Genomic DNA, 24,568 nt, shown 5'->3' with positions numbered 1-24,568 from the left:
CAGAAAATAAAATGTTTTTCCAAGCTAACTCATTAGAGATTTAAAAACAAGGCTAAGCTCTGTAGCTTAGCTAGTTGTTTTTCATGTGCATGAAGCAAACTTCATCATTTCGACTCATGTTCCTAAATCATTTCTTCATTTAAAAATCACACCATGCAGTGAAACCCTTTCATCACCCTAAGTGACACAGATCTATACATTCATAATAAACCATAAATCCAGCTGCCAGCATCTGAGCATCCTTGTTTCTGTGTTAGAACCAGCTGTCAGGCTACCTGCTGAGGAAGTTTAAGAACAGCAACGGCTGGCAGAAACTCTGGGTCGTCTTCACCAACTTCTGCTTGTTCTTCTACAAGACCCACCAGGTGGGCTGGAACATCCGCCGATTCTGCATGTGCTGCTCCAGCTACATGAAAACAGACAAGCAAACAAAAAGATCACCTTTATCTTTGCCGCAGGACGACTTCCCTCTGGCCAGCCTGCCGCTGCTCGGCTACACGGTCAGCACCCCCGACGAATCGGACAGCATTCACAAGGAGTACGTCTTCAAGCTGCAGTTCAAGTCGCACGTTTACTTCTTCAGAGCTGAGAGCGAGTACACCTTTGAGAGGTTCGTCGTCTGGTTCATTTCGCTTACATCGGACGCGTTTACAGTTACCACCGCAACAATAAGGCCTTTTGCTGGTATTTTATGACACAAATCAAAACAAAGAAGCCCAAGAAAACATCTGGGGAAAAACATCCCAGTTAAATCGGGGTATCTTCGCATCCTCAAAAAGTTTTAAATATATGCATCTAAAATTAAGGCCTTAAAATGTCTTAAATTCATTCAGTGCCAAAAAGTTTGGTGTTACTACTATTAAAAATATCCAGTTGCCTTTGTACATTTCTGTCGTGAAAAAGGTTTTAATTTCCAGTCATAATGGTTTTAAAATATCTTAAGTTAATTAGAAAACATGCAAGTTGGCCTTAAATGCATTTATCACTGGTCATAAATTTTGTGGTGGACTACTTAAAGTTATGGTTTATTTTTCTCGTTAAACTTCTCTACCAGGCAAACGTTTGAGTCACATGGAGAGTTGAGGCTACCGCCACATAGCTTCTAATAAACCATTGCTAGTTACGTAGCTACTTTTTTAGCATCTATCATGTGTAAGTTAATTTATCAGCAGTTGGCTGGACGACATTAGTCTTTGCCAAAGCAAACCTGTATGATGAGAGGTGCAATCTGTGCAAAAAAAACCTTGCCACTACATTTTTGTTGTGGAAATGGCTTAAATTTCATTCATAATGGTCTTAAAAAGTCTTAAATTTGAGTCTTTGAAACAATCAGAGATCTCGTAAATGTGAAATCGGGACGTGAATACTTTTGCACCGCACTGTTTTCCCAACTTCAGTAGCAGTAGAGATAAAATATGCCTGTGTTCCTTTTTTGTTTTTATTCAGATGGATGGAGGTGATCAAGAGTGCGGCGAGCACCACGGGCCGGATGAGCCTGCTCATACCTAAAGGTGGTCCCGTGGAGATCAATGGAAGCTAAATGAAGCATTATGCATCCTGAGGCTGGGCCTCTGGGAAAAATCACATTATTATTTCTAAGTTCAGTTTTTGAAGAATAACAATTGGAGACTGAAAGATACTGCCAGATTGCGTGTTTATGTTCTCAGCTTCTTTCTAATATGTGTGCATTTTTGTTTTCCTATTGGGTATATAAATAATAACAAACATCTCAGTATAAGGGATATAATGAAAGGGAGATGTATACATTATGATCTATTTTTGTGACTTTTTTTCCCTTTTCTTGCATGTGTAGTGCCCAGTTTGATTATTTCACTGAAAGTAAATCCAGTTTTATGGGACCAGCCTCATTTCAAAGGGCTTACGTTTTCTGCTTTTGAAAGGTCATCACGCGTGACAATTGAAGCTTTACTTGATACATGTTTGGGATGCGGATGAATGCGGCATGTGGGACATGAAGGTACAGCTAGGATGTGCTCTGCGTTGTATTTCAGGGTGAGACAAGACGTTTTTGAGGACGAGCAGAAAGTCAAAGTCATGTCGAACAATTTGTTGTCGGGGACGAGAGGTTTGGAGGTTGCTGCTCTGCTGACTCAGACTGAGCAACTAGTATTGCTGTAAATAGGAGGATGCTTTAAGTGTGTCTGCTTCTTAACAGAATAACAGTTTCAGTTGTTTACAGGGTAGATGTTCTGCTTTACGCCCCAGATTAAGCTGCATTATTGTCAATTGGGTGCTATATTTCTCTCTGGGCTGTCGACTAATGAAATCTATCCCGTTTTAGTTTACATAGGGATAACCTCTCAGCAGCATACTGTGCAGGGTTATCTAAGTGTGAAGGTTTTCCCTCTAATAAAGCTGAAGAACATGTTGAGCTCCTCCTATCAGGCTGTTTTAGATAAACAGGAGTTGATTTAAAGGAGGTACGACAGACTGAGCAGCTGATTTAGTTTGGTAAGAGAAATGATGCTATTGTTTGGTTTATATATTTTCTGTGAAGACTGGAATTTTTATCCTGTGTGTGTCTGTGTGTGTGTGTGGGGGGGGGCGGGGGGGGGTGCGTGTGTGTGTGTGTGTGCGCGCGCACGTGTGTGGGTGTGTGTGAGGAGGGGAGGTACTCTTACACCTCCGCCTCTGGGGCCTCAGAAGAATGTGACGGAGGCCATCTCCTGCCCGCTAGTCGTTTCTGCATGTGTATGAACCTGTTGCCCAGGTAACCAACAGCGTGTCTCACCTATTTATTGTTGTCGGCGGTGTTCCTGAATGCCCTCGTGTAGACTTCATGTTATTCCACTGAAAACATAACAAATAAAACTGAATTTGACTGATTCTTGAGTTGTTTTTTTCTTGTTTGGTTTTTGTCTGAAAGCTGAGGTATGTAACTTGTATTTAAAAATATGTTTTCTTACATATTTGCTAAAACAATTACCATGTTGTGTCTGTATGTTATGAGACAGATAATCCTTGAATTGCTCCACCTCCTCCCTGGGCCACTATTACCTTCTGAACAAATGCATCGCACCTAGTCAAAAACAACCAATCAGAGCCTGGAGGAGGGTCTTAGTGCTGGCAATCAACCTTGTGAATGCACATCTAAATGTGGTAATGGTGGAGAAATGACTCATTACAGGAAAACCATTTAACTCCCGTCTTAGACGTATAATTTACCATTGGGATATAGAGTATTTCTGAATTGAGTTTGCCACATGCAGAACACAGACTGTTGGATTCTCTTGCAGCTGAAAGACGTTTCGGTATCACCTTTTCATATTTTTTTGGAGAAATATCAAGTTTAACTTCAGTGACTACCTTCACTATGGCATGATCTGTAGTCAGTACAATACTGTGGAACCTGATGGATAAGTTGAATCCCTTTGATTCTTAACTTTTCTGCTAGCATTAGCATCAGGCTTGGTATAAGTCCAGAAGCTCCTGCTAGGACAAGCCTGATCTGTGTGTACAGTTCCTCAACATTCACTCTAAAAGATTGTCGTTCTTTCCCATAGTTGCTTGTTTTTCAGTTGCAAGATGAATGCCATAATGAATGCTGGGTCAAGTTTTGAGATGATTCATCATCGTCTCATTTTATTACATCACAAGTGGAGGCGTGTACCCTTTTTTTTTTTTTTAGAGACCCTTCACTGCTGTATCCACTGTAAAATGTTCTGTGAATAATCTTCCAGTTACTGTTGAACTTTGCCACTACAGGATTATAATCAGGGCTGCTACGCATCTGATGTCAGCCACTCATAAACAAAGCAGGGCATTCCTCTGGCATGTCCTGACAGCAGCGAGTGGGAGGAAGTGGCTTTCCCCAGAAGCACCAGTCCTGGCAGAGAGATCTGCTCCGACAGGTTTCTGCTCTGGCCTGGAGAGGGTGTGGAGGTAATCACAGCCAGACTGGAGTGTGTTTTCCTTCCAAACAAGGAGGCTGCTGCACAAAACCTCATTAGCTGGGTGTGGTTCAATGGGACGACTTCAGATGTGCACGTTTGTTTGTGGCGATGCCTTTGATTACTTGAATGATGTATTAATGTTTTACTCAAATTTTAGGGGTTTGAATTTTAACAGTTAAGATTATAAGGCATGCTGCATTCATTAAGCCAGAAATCATTAGCATGCTAAGTCTTATCAGCGATGGATAATTGGGTCAGTGAAGATGGCTACACCGCTTCATGTGAAATCCAATAAAACTTGAATAAACTGGCTAACTGTTATAGTATTGACCCAGGTGGCGCTCCAGAAACGCCAACGTGAAATTGACACGCAACACGTCGAGGATTCAGGAAAAACCACTGTGCAACAAAATGGAGGAGAAAATCCATTAAAGGCCATGATCAGGTAAGTAGAATTATCATTAGCAAAACACTTACTAGGCCTACTCTTTTCTGTGTTTTTTTTTTTTTTAATAAAGAGCAGCAAAAGCAGATTAGGCGGATTAGCAGAGTTTGCCAAAGACTGATGACTGCTGTGTAGAAATTGGGCTATTAGCGTGTCATGTCGGTCATCAAGCCGTCAAATGCCAACGGTCTTCAGTCAGAGGCCTTTTCAGATTTGTTGTAAGACTGAATGCTACAGCGTCACCATCCACAAAGACTCCCTGGAGATAGTTGGATGATACGAGTTGCAACATTTCGCAGACGTGGAGCTGCTGCAGGTAATGGAGTCTCTCTTTCACTTTTCATCATTATCATCACGATCATTAAAACAGATTCGGATGAAACAAAAATAAAACGTTTGACCTGCGATTAGGATTGCCACCCGTGTTAAATGTAGCGTCCCGTATTTATTAAATTAGACGGGACGCCATTTGTACCGTATTCTACAAATGTGTTTGTCTAATAGTAAAAGAGTGGTCCTCGAGTACTTTATATAGTAGTCTGCCCCAGTCATTGTTTGACTCACGGTGTTTGGTGTTGCGACATTGTGCCAAACTGCTTTCTGGGTAACACATCAACCTACACGCTGCCGCCGCAGCCCCCCGCTTTATAGGGACTGGTCCCTTATTTTAACTTCTGAAAGGTGGCAACCTTACCTCCAATAAAGTTGTGAGTTATCCTTACTAATTATTTGATTTCTTTCATTGGGATCCAGCGCTGTGGTCTCTCATGCTTGTGTCGCAGAAAAGGGGGGAATCGCCATAGCAACCAATGATTTAATACTTTCTGAGTGTTTGTTTCTTACATTAGCCAACAACTTTCTCTTTGTTTTAATCCATCGTGAGTGCTGCTCTGGAGTCTACTTCACTGCAAGAACTCTGTGCAGCTGACTTTGAAAATGAAGGGAGAAGCTCCAGAGTTGTTGCATACAGGAAGAGGATTTTCAAAATAAAATTTTATTAAGTATAGTGTATAGAGCTTAACTTATTACAAAACTGGGTCCAAATTCCTGAGGACCTTGGAAAGATAAAGTTGATGTATGACGATTGTACTATTCGTGAACAATTTGCCAATTCGAGGATTTTATTTTTTAGCACATATATAAAATATTGAGTGACATAATAAAGCAGCTGAAATTTCCATCATCCCTCTTTCTACAATTTCCAAAAGCTGCCATGGTGGATGTAGCTTTTATTAAAACTGTTTTCACATAGATACCCTGTGACATTTGCGTCCCCAAAATTATTTTGAATCCATCAAGCTACGAGCTAATAAACTAAGGTCAGTGACTTGCTGTGTTTCTGCAGCTTCACCTCTTATTACACAAAAGGGAAACTAACAATCAGTGTGGCCTCCACCTGTCATAAAGCTTGTTAATGATTAACGAGTTTCTGTGTGTGTGTGTGTGTGTGTGTGTGTGTGTGTGTGTGTGTGTGTGTGGGTACCGATGGGCGGGGCTTATAGTTGCCGCTTATCTCCGCCGTTGGACTCCACAATAAGTGCCCTTAGAAGGAAAACCCGTCAGTCTGCGAACAGGGGAGCATTTTTTAATTATTTTTGGCTCAGACTGACTCCAGCTCCTCAGCTTAAAAACAGCAGAAACAAAACCTTCGTTTCACTTCTCTCCTCCGCTACAAGATTTTTTATTTATCATTATTTTCTGCATATTACTGTTGGACTCCGTTTTTTATTTTTATTTATTTTTTTAGGTAAGTGCAGCTTGTTTTTAATATTTAAACGCCTTCATTGATTAATTCAGAACTTTTACCTGCTGTTTTTGTTTTATTTTTATTTTTCCAGCTCCCTGGGTAAACTTTGATTGGTTGGGACTGTAGCTGTGAGCTTTATCCAGGCTATCAACCCACAACCTAATCCGTGTGTTTGTTCTGCAGGATAATCTCCGCAAGTCTGTATCTGATAATAGCAGCAGGAGATCCGCGGTGCGGTGGAGGGCGAGAGCGGGGGGAAAGTTGATCTGCTGAAGCCGCGCAAGAAGCGGCAGCGGCGGCCGCTGCTGCTGCGACGCTCGGGGACATGGAGATGCTGCGGCGCTCCTCCGTGTTTGCGGCCGAGGTGTTCGACCGGTCGCCCACCGACAAGGAGCTGGTGTCCCAGGCTAAATCGCTGTGCAGGGACTACATCCAGTCCAGGCTGAACCGCGTCGGGATAGGCTGGTCCAAACCTGAGCAGGGAGTGGCGGCGTCGGGAGGAAAGCTGGCGGAGGTGTCCCTGGTGGTTCAGTGGCTGTGTGAGTCCGTCATGCTTCCTACAGAAGTTTGGGTCGGGATCCATCTGGGATCCTCTGCAGAAATCCAGCTGATAGAATTGGAATTAATTTGGTGCACTGCGTTTATGCTATAAACATTTGATTCACAGGGACAAAAAAAAAAAAAAAAAAAAAAGTTTCTGACTTGTTTAGGAAATCCCTTTCACAACAATATTTCATTCTGGAAGAAAACTGTTGAAACTAAATAGAAGTGTGGAGAATTTTAAAAAAAGCAAGAGGAAAAAAAGTTTAAGATTAAATCTAATCTCAGTTGTGTGGAAAAGAGGGATTAGAAGGAAAGATAGCCAACAAAGCTGAATCCCATGTCGTTGATCCGTATGTCGTATGTTGCCATGTTTATGCAGTTAACATGTCAGCAGCACGCTATTTTTTAAGTATAAAATATCATGCCAAATGTGCCTCCCTAGTAAAAACAAATTCTAACAGATTTCATTCTTTGATAATGCTTTGCCTGTTTATTAGCAAAAATGTAATAATTTCTTTTGCTAATAAATAGGCTGTTTTAAGTTACCAGAAGCTACAAAATCTTCAAAGAATAATCATGAGCAGCATAATATTTATTTATAATACACTATTTAGTGATACTAACCATTTCAAAGTTGTGTTTGTATGTAAAATATGCTACCTGACAGAATATTTACATTTATCTGAGGCTCTCTCCTGTCATTTTGTCCAAGTGTTTACCTGAAACAAAATCTCCTTCTCATTAATAGTTATGAGGCCATTCTCCTTAGCTCCGCCCCTTACTCTATGTGTCAACTTATTTTTAAAATATGAGACAATGTACAGCATAAATTAACCACTGAATGAGAACTGCTCTCCACAAATGCACAAACACTAAATTATTCTAAGCCTGTGTTATGAGAACAAACTCGATTGGAGGAACTGGCATTTTGCCATATTTACAGAAATCCGTGCAATTGGCAATTTGCTAAGAAAATGCTGACTGAAACACAGCAGGAGGAGCTCAGAGGTAGAAAATGATTCAGTTTTCTGATATGAAATCATATTCACCATATTCTCCAGGTGAGGTGTCGTTTTGGGATGTTCTGAGCGACGGTTGCCCGCTCCAGTCCCACCATGTGACCAGTGTGAATATAACCGAGTCGTTTTTGGTGCTGAGATAAGAAATGTTGCCTGGATTCATGAATAATGGCCACAAATCGTTTATGTCCTCATCGGTTATAAAATTTGAGCTCCCTGATTGGTTCTCTGTCTGACCTCATCTCACCTGCAAAAAGAAAAAAATAAACGCTTTTCCCCTCCACACCGATCATTTGTTTTCCTCTGCCGGGTTGCTGGCGGCACCAGGTGCAGCTCACATGTTTTCACCTCAGACACTTTTGGATCAGAGAGACAAAAGTCACAAGACGAGGGACTTGTAATGAATTCTCCTAAATTTACACTAATTGTCCTAAAATAAAGTCCAGTTTAAGTAAATTAAAGCTAAAAATGACCACAGACGGATAAGTAGATCTTTTAAAAACTGTATAAAAAATGATTGTTTGAAGGTGGAGGGGATCTATGAGCCTCTCGGTGCGTCTGCTCTCTCAACTCAGCCACAGCACCAGGAATGGTTTGGATGTGAATATATTGCAGTGAATTAAAGCTGCATCCTTGATGCTGGTGATGTTGTTTTTTCCTGCTTTAGACCTGTACACTGAATCAGTTTGTGTCTTTTTAGCTGTTATTTCTTGTACTGGGAATGTTTTTTTTTGTGTTTTATTTTTTTTTAAGAGTAGTTCAACAGGAACGAGGGTAATGAGAGAGGCGTTAAGGCAGGTGGTCAGGGAGTCGAGCCTGCGACCTCTGGCACGAGGACTAAGGCCTCATTACGTGGGATGTGCTTTGCCCCTGCGCCACCACAGCACCCCATGGATTGGGAATGTTTAAAGTGTATGATCTCTGTTAGTGAAATCGTAATTTGTCTGTCTATTTAGATGAGAATTATGGGATATTTTGAGCATTACGTAACATATTACACATTTTTATTAGATAATGGAGACAAAACACAGGTTTTTAAAATATTTTTTTAAATACTAACTGCTCCTGATTAGCATTAATCATGAGCGATTAGTTTTTGTTCTTTCTTTCCAAAGAAAGAACAAAAACGGTGACGTCAGTGTAGGCAGGTCTGGTGAATAAAGTCAAGTGGAATCCAGTTGTGTTCGAGTCACATTTCAGAGGAATGGAAGGAACTCGTTGAGTTTCCAGTGAAATCCCTTCAGGGGAATCTCTCTCTTCAACGTACAGGATTATTCAATCCTTTCTCCTCAGGAATAATTTCTCAATGCAGAGAAAAACACAGTAGACCAGGTTGTTTCTGGTTAAGGTATTGCTTTACGTTTTGTGGTTATGACTCCACCTCCGTTTTAGGGTAGGAAATTCACTTGAAGCCGTATGTGTGTGCGTGCACATGTGTGTATGTGTGGGAATCAGGTTTAGTGCTTAGAATCTGCCCTCAGATTTTGACAGAAAACTTCAACCTTCTTTAAAAAATCTTCACTTTGTTCCGGATCGGACCACCATCACAATGGTCGCATAGTGAGAGCGCTCCTCTTTGAACCGGAGCAACTAGAGAAATTCCCCCCTTAGAACTCAAGTGAATATACCAATATATTAATTAAAAAGGGGGTATGATCGTACCGTACCACTACTTCGAGAAATAAACGCCGACTGAAATTAAGGGGGCGAGAGAGACGTAGCAACAATTAGCAGCTAGCGGGTCGAAGCTAACAAGCCACGAGGAGCAGCGTCTAAAAATGACCGACACCGAACTGATCCTGCAAGAACTAAAAGGGTTTCGCCAAGAAAATAAAGAACAATTTGAGACGATAAGAGAAGAAATTGCGAAGGTGAACACCAGGATGGAAGAGGTGGAGGGACGGATGGAGAAGGCAGAAGAAAGGATCCTAAATACAGAGGAGGTCATCACGGATATGCTAAAGCTACATGCTAAGCTAGAGGATAAATTGATGGATCTGGAGAGTCGGTCCAGACGTGAGAACATAAGGATGTATGGGGTACCGGAGGAATCCGAGAAGGAATCGACAATGATCTCGTTTGTCGAAACCCTACTCCGTCAAGGTCTTGAGTTAAATGAGGACACCCCTGACCTCCATATTGAAAGAGCTCATCGGTCATTGGGGCCGCAGCCACCAACCGACGCGCCACCACGTTCCATCATAATCAAGTTCTTAAGCTTCAGAACTAAAGAGATGATACTCCGCAAAGCCTGGCAGAGGAAGGGGTTTACCTGGCAAGAAAATCGCATAAACCTGGATCACGACTACCCACCTCTCATACTTAAAAGACGAAGGGAATATACCGAAATCCGTAAAGTATTGAAGGAAAATAACATCCACTTCCAGACCATCTTCCCCGCGAAGCTGCGTGTTAGATATGAAGATGGAACCAAAACCTATGATACAGTAGAGGAGGCATCAGAGGACCTGCTGAGACGAGGCTTCGCCGTATCAACCATCAAACCTCCGGAGACGCTTATGGAGCAGGTGCAGCAGCTGTCCTGGACCAGAGTGGACCGACGAAGGGCGCATTTAAAGCCGGACGGGGCTCCAGTTACAAGGAGAAGCTGCGGGCCTTCAGGAGAACACCTGCAGCCCCCTCCGGGACCTAAAGGAGGACCTTCTCCAGACCGAAGACGGCGGGAGGAATGGTGAAATACTTTCAACCAAATCTGTAACTAGTGGTGGATACAAACTATAGAATAATCCGGTTCGTTCTGGACCTTTTTTTTTTCCTTGGGACACTTTTCCTTTTTTCCGACATGCGACTGTTGCAGGTAAGGGCCTCTCCCTCTGGACCGAAGAGGGGGACTTTTTCCTTCGAGCCCCTTGTGGGATCTCAACAGGGTCAGGTTAATAGACCCCTACATAGGAAGTTACATGGACAATTTGTGTTCAGTTTTATGTGTGTGATGTTAATTGTTTGTTCCCTGTCGGTTCTCGCGGGGAGGGGGAAATGCACCAGGTATCTGAGTGAGATGGGGGGGAGAATCACATAGATGCAAAACCGATCTTTAAAAATAGCATCATTTAATATAAATGGAGTACTCAATCCAGTTAAGAGGGAAAGAATCTTATCAAAATTAAAGAAAGATAAAATTCAAGTTGCGTTTTTGCAAGAGACGCACCTCAACGATTCAGAACATGGCAAATTAAATAAACAAGGATTTAAACATGTTTACTTCTCTTCACATGGATCAGGGAGGCGGAGAGGAGTGGCGACCCTCATATCCAAGACTGTAAATTATGAGCATATTTCAGAATATAACGACGATGAAGGTAGATTTGTTATGGTTACAGGCAAAGTAGAAGGAATTGTGATAACTCTTCTTAATGTGTATATCCCTCCTGGAAGTGACTGGGCCGTTTATAAACAAATAGTCGATATAATGACAACAAAAAGTCAGGGGATTTTAATATGTGGAGGAGATTTTAATGTCCGATTAAACCCAAAAATTGACTCTTCAAATGGAAAACCCGACGCAAAAAACATTGGTAGAAGATTAAATACCTGGATTAATGAGGTGGGAGTCGTGGACGTTTGGAGAGAAAGAAACCAGAAGAGTAGAGATTACTCGCACTACTCTCATGCTCACAACGTCTACTCCCGCATAGATTACTTCTTTATGTTTAAGGGAGATCTTTCTAGGGTAGAAAGTTGTGAAATGGGTCCCAATACTCTTTCAGATCATGGTCCCATTTACATCTCAATCTGCCTGAATAATAAGAGGAGGTCCACTCTGTGGAGACTGAACTCTAACATTCTGAACAAATCGATCATTAGAGATAAACTAAAACGGGAAATTAATTTATATTTAGAAAATAACGATAATGAGGAAGTAACCCCTCCTATAATCTGGGATGCATTAAAAGCAGTGATTAGGGGTAAAATCATATCAATAACCTCATATGAGAAGAGAATCAGAGAAAAAAAGCTCCAGGAGTTAGAAGAGGATTTAAAAAGACTACAGGGAGAACATGCAAAGTTTCCCAAAGATGACAACACCAAACATAAGATTATAAAACTAAAAAAAGAAATAGAAGAAATAAATACTCAGGAAATCCAAAAAAAACTTCTTTTTATAAAGCAACAATACTATGAGGTAGGTGGGAAATCCCTGAAACTTTTATCATATAGGTTAAGAAAACAACAAGCCTGCAGAACTATACATAAAATTAGAAACAATGTAACAAAGGAAATAGAAACCAATCAGGAAGAAATCAAAAACTGCTTTCAAAAATACTATAAAACACTATATTCCCAATCACAGACAAGCAACGACAACCAGATAGATGCCTTTCTGGGAAAGATCAATTTTCCAAAGATTACTGATGAACAAAATAAGAAATTAATATCCAAAATCACAAAAGAGGAAATTCAATCAGCAATAAAGAGAACTAAAAAAGGAAAATCTCCAGGGACGGATGGATTCACTACAGAATGGTACAAAATTATGCAAGACCAACTAATTCCAACATTAGAGAAAACATTCAATTGGGTCTTAGAAAATAAAGAAATTCCCCCCTCATGGAGAGAGGCAGTGATTTCAGTCATACCGAAGGAAGGGAAAGACAAACTGGAGTTATCGTCCAATAAGTCTTCTAAACAATGACTATAAACTTTTCACCTCCATATTATCCAAAAGAATAGAAGTAATATTACCAGCTTTAATACATAAAGACCAGACTGGTTTTGTCAGGCAAAGACAGACCCAAGACAACATTAGGAAAACGTTACACATTATGAGGGAAGTCACCCAGCAAAAACTAGAAGCACTGATATTAAGTTTAGATGCAGAGAAAGCATTTGATTCGGTGGGGTGGTCTTTCTTATATAAAGTGCTTTCAAAATTTGGATTTCATAAAGCGATAATTGACACATTTAAATCATTATATACTAAACCAACGGCTAGAATTAAAATTAATGGAGATTTGACCAATTCATTCAGTCTAGAAAGAGGAACGAGACAGGGATGTTGTGCGTCGCCGCTCCTCTTCGCCTTATTTATTGAACCCATGAGCCAACTGATCAGGCAGAGGTCAGATATAAAGGGGGTTACAATGACATCTGGGGAGCAAAAACTATCCTTGTTCGCTGACGATCTATTAATAAGTATAACGCAGCCCACACAGACGATCCCAAAACTGATGAAGTTGCTCGAAGAGTTTAGTTTAATCTCTGGTTACAAAATTAATATAAATAAAACTCAAGTATTAACATTTAACTATGATCCACCGTCTTCAATTAAAACTATGTACAACTGGAATTGGGAGGCTGAATCTATCAAATATTTAGGTGTTTCACTATCGAGGGACTTCTCAAAACTGTTCGATTTAAACTACGGACCACTAAATTTGAAAATAAAATCAGATTTACATAGGTGGAATGTTATTCCCTTTCTAAGTTTAAGCTCCCGGATAGAATCTATCAGGATGAATATCCTTCCACAGTTACTGTACTTATTTCAATGTCTTCCAGTCGGAATCCCACCTAAACAGTTCTTAGAATGGGATAGATTAATAGCGAGGTATTTGTGGCAGGGTAAAAAGGCCAGAATCAAGTTTAGAACTCTACAACTAAAAAAAGAAAAGGGTGGAATGGGCCTTCCCTGTTTACAGGAATACTACCATGCAGCCCAGCTAAGACCTTTAATCTGCCTGTGTTCACCATCATACACTGCAGCATGGAAGGAAATAGAAGGAACAACAATAAAAGGAATCCCAATAACGGCCCTACTTAGTGATTATAAGTTACAGGAAGAACAGCAGATCCCAGAAGATTCCATAACAGGTAGCTTTCTCGAATCCTGGCAGGAATTGACAAAAATTTGCAGAATAGAAGATGCATCCAAAATTATGAGGTGGTGTGCCTACGATTCAGATTTTGCACCAAATAGAATTGATAACAGATTCAAGTTATGGATCTCAAAAGGATTAACTACATATTATTCATTCGCTCACAAAGGGATATTTAAGAGTTTTGAAACCTTGCAGAAGGATCATGGACTGGGAAAAGATGATTTTTTTAGATACCTACAGGTGAGACATTATTTTACTAAAAATGTAAAAGAGGTGTTGAGAAAAAGTGATTCAAGTTTCATGGGGGTATTTCTATCACTAATTAAGCCCAGATCAGACAGCAGAATTATCTCTAAATTATATAATGCCATACAGCTATCTAAACAAGAGAATACAGAGTATATAAAGAGAAAATGGGAAAAGGAAATGAAGGTAATAATCTCACAAGAAAGCTGGGAGGAAATATGTCAACTGCAGTGGATCTCGACCGGCTCAAACACATGGCGGGAGTTTTGCTGGAAAAACATTACACGGTTTTTTGCTACACCCATTCAGAGACGATACCAAAGAAACGGAGACGCCTGCTGGAGACTCTGTGGGTCTAAGGGAGCCAACCACTTCCATGTTTTTTGGGATTGCCAGGTAATAAAACCATATTGGGAAGAGCTCCACAAACATATTGAAAATGTATTCAATGTAAACATCCCATTCAAATGTGAAGCGTTGTACCTGGGCAATCTACAACTGGACTCATGGACCAATAAGGACAAAAAACTGCTGACAATTCTACTGGCAGCCAGTAAGAAAGCTGTCACAAGGAAATGGCTAAAACCAGACCCACCCACTATTGATGAATGGATTGAGATTGTTTACCGAATTTATGCTATGGAAAAGATTTCTTTTTCCCTCCAAGTTGAAATAGGAACATTTTATAAGATCTGGACGAAATGGACTGAGTATGTAAAACCAATTAGATCTGACTTCATTTGATTATTCTTGTGAATTATGTGTCCCGCCCTTTTATGTTCATGTGGTCTTTATGGCTCGAGTTGGTGCAATCCCCATTTTTGTTCAATGTTGTTCATTTTTGTTATCGTTCACAACTAAAATTAGTAACAGTCTGTAAAAGAAAATACCAGAAAGGCAGTATGTATGTAAGAAATTACTTTGACTCTCTGCCTCTATCCTTATGCACAACCTTAAATGGGTTAAGTTGTAATTAGCGATTGTAATGGAAATCTGTCTTTCTAAATAAAAAATGTAAAAAAAAAAAAAAATCTTCACTTTTCTGTTTTATAATATAAACATTGGAGATGAGTACCGCTCTGATATTCACTATAGATATGTAATCTCGGCCTCTCAGCAGGATAAGAAATACTGTGAACCGATAAACGGCAGGAAAATCCACTTTGATTCACCGCGTTTTAAAGTCGATAATTAACTGAGCTGTGTAACAGCGTCCTTCCTTGATCGCTCACATGTTCTGTGACTGCCGCTCACCTGATCAGTTGGTATAAAAATCCAACAGGCCGGTCTGTGTGTCCTGTGACCTTTACAGAAATGAATACAGAGTCATTTCTACGGAGCTAAATTGGGGTCATAAACTTTGTTCAAAAGGGAAAAAAAATGAAACTGAAAGAAGTTTCAAAACTGAAAAAACGGGATTTGAAACAGGGAAAAAAGCAATCAGTTTCAATTTTTTTTCACATGAACAAACTTTATGGATCCAATTTTGCTCCATACATTTCTGCTCTCAAACCAACCAAATAAAATTTTAGAGCTGTAAATGTTACAGGACTTTTTGAAAAAAGACAACTTTCCAACTTTCCCAATTTTGCTGTCTTCTTTAACAACAAAAATGTTATCCCTTTTTTCTGATTTTTAAAATAAACATAAAATTTAGTAAAAAGAGGATGAATTTTCTGATTTGTGGAAAAGAAAGCAGATATATTCTACATAATTTCAAAAAAACAAATCTAAAAACCCACTACTGGTTCTCTTGGTGTTACTCCCTGTAGAAATTCAATGCAAATATTGCAAAAATAAAATGATGAAAACCTTCATTTCTTATTACATCTATATTTAAAAACATTAGTTGGTTCTTTATCCTTTTTAGAGCTTGCCGCCTCTATTGTTAAAAGTGACCTTGAGGCAGATTTACAATAAGCCTAATTCCTCCAGTTGGCCAAATCATGCTAGCACAGTACAGCCTACACTGTCGCTATCGCTCCAGTAAGCACCAAGAGGAAGAAGTAAGACAAAATTTATCCCCCAGCTGTCAGACAAGTTGTTCAGCTGAGGATTAAACTGTGTGTTTCGAGTTCATAGAGATGCTAGCACAGTTTCACTTTCCTTCATTTTACAAACCACAAATATTACCACAAAAAACAGACTGAACGGTTTCAGCAGAACCCATTAGAGCTGCAACTCAAATGCTGCAGAATTTATATTAAAAAAATCAATCAAAAGCCACTTGACCACCATAGCATTTGCTCATTCTAGCTGATCAGCTCCAGTAGTTTCTTTGCTTTAGTGCATGTTTTAAAAAATAATCTACATATGCGGTGAAATTCAACCTTACCTGTGTGTTAGGTAGTGAGAGGATGGGCCGACTGAACTCAGATTGCTCTGTTCCGACCAGGTGAGGAGTTGGAGTACTTCCGGCCCAATATTTACCGCAACGTGGCCCGGCAGCTGAACATCACGGTGGCAGTGGAGGGCGTGGTGTCCGACGCCTTCATGGCTATCGCTGCGGATGTCTTCTCAACAGGTGGGTCTTCCTTTTGCTGCACAGTGAGTTTTACTGGGATTTTATACAATAGACCAACTTACAGTAGTGCATAATTGTGAAGCAGAAGGATTACGACTTGTGTTAGAATGTCCTACTTCAAATTCCAACCCTAAAATTCAGTTGGGAAATGGCAGTATGACTTCAACATTGATGACAATATCTCCATGCAGTTTGACTCCGATAGTTATTTTGCAAAAAATAATGAGCAAAAAATAAATAAGGATGCACGATATATCGGTATCGGCTGATTTTAGTTATTTTTTAAACATATTGGTATTGGTACGATCAATAAAACTGGTCTAATATTAATGACCATGTTTGTATTTGTGAATGTATTTATGAGGGAGGGGGATGACAATGTGATATTTGTTAATTCATTCATATGGGTATTTATAATATCTGTAAATGTTGGTTATCGGCCATAGCAGCTGTATTAGTATCAGACATTGATATCGGGCCAGATTTTTGAATCGGTGCATCCATCCATCCATTTTCTTTACACCCTTGTCCCTTAATGGAGTCAGGAGGGGTGCTGGTGTCTATCTCCAGCTAACGTTCCGGGTGAGAGGCGGGGTCACCCTGGACAGGTCGCCAGCCTGTCGCAGGGCAACACAGAGGCACACAGGACAAACAACCATGCACACACACTCACACCTAGGGGCAATTTAGAGAAACCAATTAACCTCACAGTCATGTTTTTGGACTGTGGGAGGAAACCGGAGTACCCGGAGAAAACCCACGCATGCACAGGGAGAACATGCAAACTCCATGCAGAAAGACCGGGGCCGGGAATCAAACCCAGAACCTTTTTGCTGCAAGGCAACAGCTCTACCAACTGCGCCATCGTGCAGCCCAATCGGTGCATCCCTAAAAAAAAAAAAAAATCTGTTGACGTACAAAGCTGTAAAGGCTGTATAACAGATCTGCAGCTGTGAATACAGAACAAAGCTGGTTCTACAGAGTTTTCTCTTTGGGTGGCTGAATATGGACCCATGCCACATTTTTCAGACTTAGAAAACCATGCATCTTTTTTTTTACTTCCACTTCTCTATTCTACATCATTTTATGTTTGCTTGTCACAAAATTGCAATAAGATGCACTGAAATTTGCCCGCAGGTGGATCTCAAAGCAGTAACGGTGAAGAAATGTTTCTCTATTTAGAGAAACTCCTTTTGGAAGGAGGAAGCTCAGAGTTTCAGGCAAACACAACGAAGATACCGAGCAAATGGGGAACTCTTTCTACTTCTCTTATTGTGTATTTTTGAGTAGTTGTAAAACGGATTCACAACTTTCACTGAGTAAAACAAAACCCACTTGAAAGTTAGAACATTACTTTTCATCTGAACCCAGGGTTCCCTGTTATTTAGAGGAATTTTGGCGATCCCCCCCCTTTTCTTTTATCCCCTGCCAGGAAAGGAATTTCAGAGTAAAACCTTCGGCCCATATTAGGGTAAAACGATGTCAGACTCTGTGATTGTTACAGACAGTTTGGACCCCACCCAAGAAGCTCAGGCTTGAGTCTCAGCTGGCTTCTTTTCCTCCGGGAATATAACAGAGATGAGCTGCAAAGGTTATCTGGGCTGGATCAGGTTAGTCTGGTCTATTTTTAGTGAGTCCAATTTGAGGTTAGCTGTAATATTCAAGAATGCTCTAATGGTTAGGATAAGTGATGGTCAAATTCCATTCAGTGCATATAATTTATGGCCCAGCACTTCCATAAACGCACAGTGAACGTGCAGCAAATGCTCTCAGATGAGTCATTGTGTCGAGAGGAAGTCCTGAGCAGCTGGAGATCACGACCGCAAATGCCTCATCCGCGAGAGTTTGGTCTCAAACGTCACGCTGCGCTTTGTTGAGCAGAGATAAGCAGTTAGACTATCTGCGAGGGCTGAGGGGGGGAATCCTTCATTAAATTTGCCAAGTCACTGCCTCTTAGTTCTTGTCTGTCTGCTGTGAGCTTGACTCAAACATATCTGCGCCGCTCTAAGCATCCTTCCTCGTTGTTTTGATCCTAGAAAGCCATTTTCAGTTTTAGCTTCTCTCTCATTGATCTGAACCATAAGGGAATTAATTAAATAAATACATGAAATGGTGCCACCTATTAGCATTTAGCTGGTTAGCACCATGCTGAAGTACACGAGAAGCTAGCTAGAGAAGTCGCTCAAGCTAGAGGAAAGCTTGGTGAAAATAACTAACGCGAAGCTGCAGTTAGTGTTTTGATTTTGTCGATGCGTAGTTGCTCTGTAATGCTGCGTTCCAGTTAAGTGGGAAGTGGGAACTTGGAGCTAACAGCTTTCATAGTTAACATGGCGACGCCCATAAACATTGTTAGCAGAACCTCTAACAAGCATCATTTTAAACTTAAACACGACTTTTAATTTGTTGCGTTTAGAGTTACAGGCGCCACCAGTAACATTGATTTTAAATGCAGTCTTACATATGGTCTTGTAAAGTAAACATGTTGAGTTGATGATTTTGGACACCCTTGGTGTAGAATAATCCAATCCGCATTTTTAGCATTCGAGATTAGAGATGATCACGTGTCGTACAAACTCCTTTTAAACCCAGAAATTCCTAAAATGCTAAGCAGGAAAGTCATCAGTAGTAATGTTAGAGAATGTTTCCTTCTGAAAGGAAGACGACATCATAATTTAGGCCATTTTGACAGATGAGACCAGTGTGAAGATATTTTGCCACAATGCAAAAACCATAATGCAAACAACTAAAACCAAGCTATCGAGCAAGGCGGCCTGTCTCACAGCCACATGATCTGTGCACCTGTGCAACAATTGAGTTGAAGATTCCCTTCAAGGTCAAATGTGAGGTCATTTGTCTTTTAGCTAAAGCTTGGCCTGATAATAGTCCCAAACACAACAACTAATGAACAATGACAGTAATGTTGTGCTGAGAACTTAAGAGAGCTGCGCAGGAAGGAATGCCCACAGACCTCAATAAACTGAAGCAACGTTTAAAGGAAGTTCAGGTCGAAATTCTCCCACAAAGATGTGAGGAACCGATAAAGTCGTGTAGAAAGCAACCACTTCAGTAAAATTTTGCAACACACACACAAAAATGTATTGCAAAAGGAAAGAAAAAAAGATATTATGAAACATGAATGTGACTTGTCATGTTAAATAAGACGTTATACCTCACTTGAACCTCTCTCATCGTCTGCTCGCTTGAAAAAAATAAAATAAAAAATCAACTCGGATGTCAACCGGTGTTAGAAAGTCCAGATCCCACCAATAAAGAGAAACCCGATCTGTTTTTAGGAGCGTCTAGAGACGGCAGTGACAGACTGTGGATAGAGCTGCGGCTCCGTTTGGTTGTCTTGGATATATAAACACCACAGAAACAGTCTGAAGCTTTGACTGTAAATGGCGTGGCGGCATTTGACAGGAACGCCGCTCTGGTAAAAGGATCTGCTCTCTAATGTAGCGAGACTTTCTGTCTGCATGCTGCCATTAATTTTTCTGTGTTGGGATGCTTTTGCCTCTGTACCACAGCGGGAAAACCTCTAAAAGACCCCTGCCTGTCTCCTGTTAGCTTTCAGCCAAACCCTCAAGCTGTTATGTCGCGTTTCAGTTTCCAACCTTAAGTGATCTCCATCGTTCAACATGTTTGCACATTAGTGTGGAATTTGCTCTGAGCTCTAACTCGTGTGTGTGTGTGTGTGTGTGTGTGTGTGTGTGTGTGTGTGTGTGTGTGTGTGTGTGTGTGTGTGTGTGTGTGTGTGTGTGTGTGTGTGTGTGTGTGTGTGTGTGTGTGTGTGTGTGTGACTCAGGAGTGACATGGGGGAAGGTGGTTTCCTTGTACACCGTGGCGGGATCCCTGGCAGTGGACTGTGTGCGCCATGGTCATCCAGCCATGGTTCACACCATCGTGGACTGCATGGGGGAGTTTGTCCGCAAGAGTCTGACCCCCTGGTTGAAGAAAAGAGGAGGCTGGGTAAGGAAAGCACTCATCCATTTTGAGAGATGCACCGATCACAATTTAGTAAAGCTTCAATCTGCCAACACTGATTTCTGGGTAAAAACAAAAAGCTGCTCTTTTTTTTAAAGAGCTGATTTTACCCAAATTCAAAATATTAAGTGGTTAATTATTTAATCCGTTCAGGCTTAACATCAGGAGCACTGACAGATTGTGTCTTCTTCATGATATGTATTAATTGGTGGGATTCAGTAGCAAGAAACTGAAAATCTTTTTTCATTAAAGTTGGCACTTTAGAAGCAGAAGAGGTAATAATCGAAGTAGAAATTTTAAAATCTTTTGGTTGTTCTCAGTTTGAGTAGTATCTGAGAAGATCATTTAAAATCAGTAGTGATTTTTATTTATTTCTTCTTTTTTTTTGGTTAAACAAATCCCGTGCATGGAGGCCACAACTTGCACCTTGCAGGACCTAAAGCTCGACACAATGTGTGGTTCATCACCAAAATATAACCGGGAATGTTGAAAGAAAATTCTTTTCTGAAGACTCGCGATCCCATACTTCATTATTGGGAGTGTACCCTGATGTAGGCTATATCCTGTAAATCTTTCTGTTCCTTTTTACTTTTTTTTGTGTACCAGATAACTTTGCACCAGTCTTCTGCTAACCATCTATGTACAGAACTGTTTGTCCTTTTGTGTCTTTCTTGGGAAAGAAGTGGTTTCTTTGCTGCTCTTTTGCTACAAGGCCATTCCATAAAAAGTCTACACCTCAAAGTGCATGCAGTTGCTCTCCCACCCACCTGTTGGCTAGTCTTGAGCAATTTCTATTTGATCTAATACTCTGATCTCCAGGATGTCCGGAACCACCAGCAGCTTTGTTTTGCTGGTTACATTCTGATTCAATGTTGCTTCCATCTGGATCCATTCACACCGATTCTGCCTCAAACCTCCTCTTCGCTCCGCTGCTTCTGGGTATTCTTGTTGATATGAGCTAACATCTGCAGCTGGTTGATCAAAACCTATGGATCTTTAAACTATGGCTGACCTTTACACAGACAAGGTTACAGAGGAAAAGAAAGACGTAAATATAAATCCTAGCTTTTGCATCGTATGTCTTGAATCGTGGGAAAGTGGATTCTCAGGAAGTTCCTTTTTTAGATAAACATAAGGCAGAGGGAATAGTCCCGTTCGTTTCAGTGCGTTTCAGGGTTCTAGCAACAGAGTTGGACACGGTGGACGAAGAGCGACTGACAACGTGCCTCTGTCTGCGTTTGCTGGAAAGGCGGCTGTTTGCTCAGAACCGCGGCTCGCATGCCTGCGGTGTTTTGAGGAGAAGTGGAGTGTGACAAAATGATGAGCAGCGTATTGTGCCTCTGACCTCACAAGCTCAAATGAGGGAGCGACCTGTTTTTGAGCAGAGCGCCAAACCAGACCCAGAAAGTTTTCCACAGAGAGGCGGGCAGGCAGCCTGTCGGGAACCCGAGAGGGGGATCTGAGGATGGAGACGTGTTTAGTGTCAGGGCTGATGCTGCTCCGTGCTGCCTGGGGTATGTCACTCTCTGTGAAGCTAGTTATGTAAGCTGCCTTGGAAGAGCAGTTGGAAGCATTTAAGTTTTTCCACATTTTGTCAAATAGCATAAGCGTCAAGGTGCTTAAGATTTTATGACCGACATTAGGAAGAGCATTACTGAAAATTCATTAAAAAAACAGAGAAAAGTGTGGATTATCTTTCTTTGTGCTGGTCTAACGCTGTTTTACAAAGTGGAGGTCGCCAGGGGGCGCTGTGGTGGCTTCAAGAAGTTGGAGGGAAGATGAGGGGGAAAAAAATGCAAAAATAATATAAAACCTGAATCCCATAATTTTTTTAATCATATTTTCATCGTGATTTTAGTTTTATTTTTCAATCTTTCTTTTTCATAAAATCAAATTTAAAACCATAGATCTAAATGCTATTTCTGACCCTCACTTTCTGATTGGCTGCCCGTCGAATTCATCAACCTGCTTTGTGTCTCAAGCTAGCGTAGCCAGCAAGAAATGAAAAAGTTTCTGACAAGACAAAGACCAAAGGAACCGTACATCAGCTCCATAATCATAAAAACCGTGGGAATAAATAAAAAATTTATGTCAATATAAAATATTACATATTTTCTTATAATAAAAAGAGGGGATTATGATGAAAAGCTGTATTTTCTGGTGGTAAAGTCATAGCAATATTATCTGATAATAAAAAATGTTGTCACAGAACTCATGGCCATCTAAAATCAGACAGCGTGAGGCAGCATTTATGCTAAGTGAATGTATTATTGAATAGTTTATTTAAAAAAATACAACTTGATCTTGTTTGCATTTCTTTTTAGCATTGCATGTAGTTATTGCAAGTTGGGTCAGAGGTTAATGCTCTTTGGGGGGGTGGAAGGACATGACATAGAAAAGCTTATCATGTTGTCTTGCATACAAATTTCCAGTAAACAAACTGAAGTTTATGGCTCCAATGTTGGGTGAATAGTTTTCCAAAGCCTTTTAACCAGTGAGACAATTTTGCTTCAAGTCAGTGTCCTGTTCGTTAAGCTACGTAAAGTTATAAATTATTTTCATCCTGACAGAGCTGGCAGATCTTCCTCGCTGTGAATCCGCCTCTGTCCACGTCTTCCTCCAAAACGTCTCTTAAGATCTCTGTCTCCCTACAGGCGGACATCACGAAGTGCGTGGTGAACACCGGCCCCGCCCTGCACTCCCACTGGTTGGTGTCTGCTGCCTTTGCGTTCGGACATTACCTGAAGGCCGTGGTGTTGTACCTTCTCAGAGAGAAGTGAAAGACTCCGCCAGCGCCACGAGGGCCTCCACCGTGTGGGACCAACGTTTACACTGTTTTGCACTGAGCCTCGGTCGACGGGCCGCTGATCTCCTGCCTATTTATTGTTCGTGCTGCTTGTGTTAGGGCACGCTTTTTAAACTGAGTTTACACAATCACACTTTGGGACTCTTTTTTATTTTTTACTTTTTTTTTTCTCTCAGGCTGCTGCACTGTATGTATTCCTGTATGGGTGACTTGCATGCCATCTTGTGGTAATTAGGGGTAAATGCTTCACATCAATGAATAACCAAGACGTATTCATGAGATTCTAAGTTGAACAAAGATTACCACATCTCATCGTGGTGGTATTCATAACACAAAAAGGCAATTCTGCTATTCAACAAGAGTGTGGAGAAAATTATTAGAGAAGTTAAAGTTCAAAACATTGAAATGATTTGAGGGAAAGCAGTTCAAAAATGTATTTTGCCATGAAGCACAAAAGTAAACTAAAGAGTGCCTTGCAAAAGTATTCAAACCCGTTAAGAGTCACATTTTTTTTATGTCACAACCACGCAGTGTAACCTATTTTACTTAAAATTTTAGGGGATGGACCAAAACCAGATATTGTTTGTGTTTTAAATAGCTAACTTTATTCTTGACCGCTGTTTTCCTTAATACTTGTTCACTAATGCTCTCTATCAGAGGCCTTCAGCTGAGTTTATACCCAGATTAAATTACACACAAAGGCGGACTCTATTTGCTAATTAGGTGAAATTTGAAGGCGGCTGATTGAATTTGAAAAGTGGGTGGAAAACAAATGCAAATTTCTTTTTGTTAATAAAGCATGTGTAAATTTCCTCCCATTTCAAAAACATGAACAACGTTTAGTTTGTCCATCATTTATAATCCCAGTAAAATACCGTAAGGTTTGCAGATGTTAAAAATTCCAAGGAGGTTAAATACTTTTGCAATGCTCTGATTCACATGGGAATTGTTTTATATATATATTGTTTTATATATATATCAAAGAACAAAAAAATTATTTAAGAAACAAAGATGAGTTCCTAGTGAGGTGAACAAGTATTAAGAGAAAGTGTCCCTCCATCTCTATGGTTACCACTATTGTTGCTGCACTGTAAAAGGAGCTGTTAAGCGATGATATTGATGCAGTTTGTAGATAGATTTTATTCCATGAATAACGTCACTGCTGTGTGTGGCATTAAGCAACCTATTAAATAAATGTTTGTCAGAACTGTAAATAGTAATAAATGGTATAAAATTGGTTTTTCATTTGTTGCAAATGACTTTTTTCTTTGCAATTTAATGTAGAAATGAGGATGTTTTACATTTTTCTTACTCTTCACTATGCAAAGATAATTGCAATATTGTATTAATACTTATTTTATAATGTTTACTCCACACAGCTATTTTCCTCTGATCACTTTGCTCTATTATAAAGATGCAAACACCACCTTACCTTGGTTGTTATTCCCTTAAGGCCCTTCCTTACGAATCTCACCTTGGAGATTTTCTGCATTGAGTTTG

At 40.4% G+C, this 24,568-nt stretch overlaps 2 protein-coding genes across 6 annotated transcripts in view; both read left to right on the top strand.

The window, feature by feature from the left end:
- Positions 1 to 2,847, top strand: part of farp2 (FERM, RhoGEF and pleckstrin domain protein 2) — a 37,204-nt gene extending 34,357 nt beyond the window's left edge. For all 4 annotated transcript variants that reach the window (XM_008407737.3, XM_008407738.3, XM_008407735.2 and 1 more), the window contains 3 exons: positions 258 to 365; positions 459 to 610; positions 1,447 to 2,847. In XM_008407737.3, the coding sequence (XP_008405959.2) occupies positions 258 to 365; positions 459 to 610; positions 1,447 to 1,540 (354 nt within the window). In that variant the 3' untranslated portion in view covers positions 1,541 to 2,847. The remainder of the gene's footprint in view (positions 1 to 257; positions 366 to 458; positions 611 to 1,446) is intronic.
- A 1,590-nt stretch (positions 2,848 to 4,437) lies between these two features.
- On the top strand, positions 4,438 to 24,313 carry boka (BCL2 family apoptosis regulator BOK a). 2 transcript variants are annotated; one of them, XM_017304481.2, is made up of 5 exons: positions 4,438 to 4,675; positions 6,290 to 6,645; positions 16,150 to 16,278; positions 20,084 to 20,247; positions 22,917 to 24,313. In XM_017304481.2, the coding sequence occupies exons 2-5, from the start codon at positions 6,432 to 6,434 to the stop codon at positions 23,040 to 23,042; spliced, it is 633 nt and encodes a 210-aa protein (XP_017159970.1). In that variant the 5' UTR covers positions 4,438 to 4,675; positions 6,290 to 6,431; the 3' UTR covers positions 23,043 to 24,313. The 2 variants fall into 2 exon arrangements, with proteins under 2 accessions (XP_017159970.1, XP_008405956.1); XM_008407734.3 differs by lacking the exon at positions 4,438 to 4,675 and adding an exon at positions 5,683 to 6,106.
- Positions 24,314 to 24,568: the final 255 nt, after the last annotated feature.

Source organism: Poecilia reticulata, chromosome 4 (genome assembly GCF_904066995.2).
Source record: "Poecilia reticulata chromosome 4, P_reticulata-male-v2, whole genome shotgun sequence".
NCBI lineage: Eukaryota > Metazoa > Chordata > Actinopteri > Cyprinodontiformes > Poeciliidae > Poecilia > Poecilia reticulata.
Note: the sequence above shows the minus strand (reverse complement) of the source record. Positions and strands in the feature narration are given on the sequence as shown.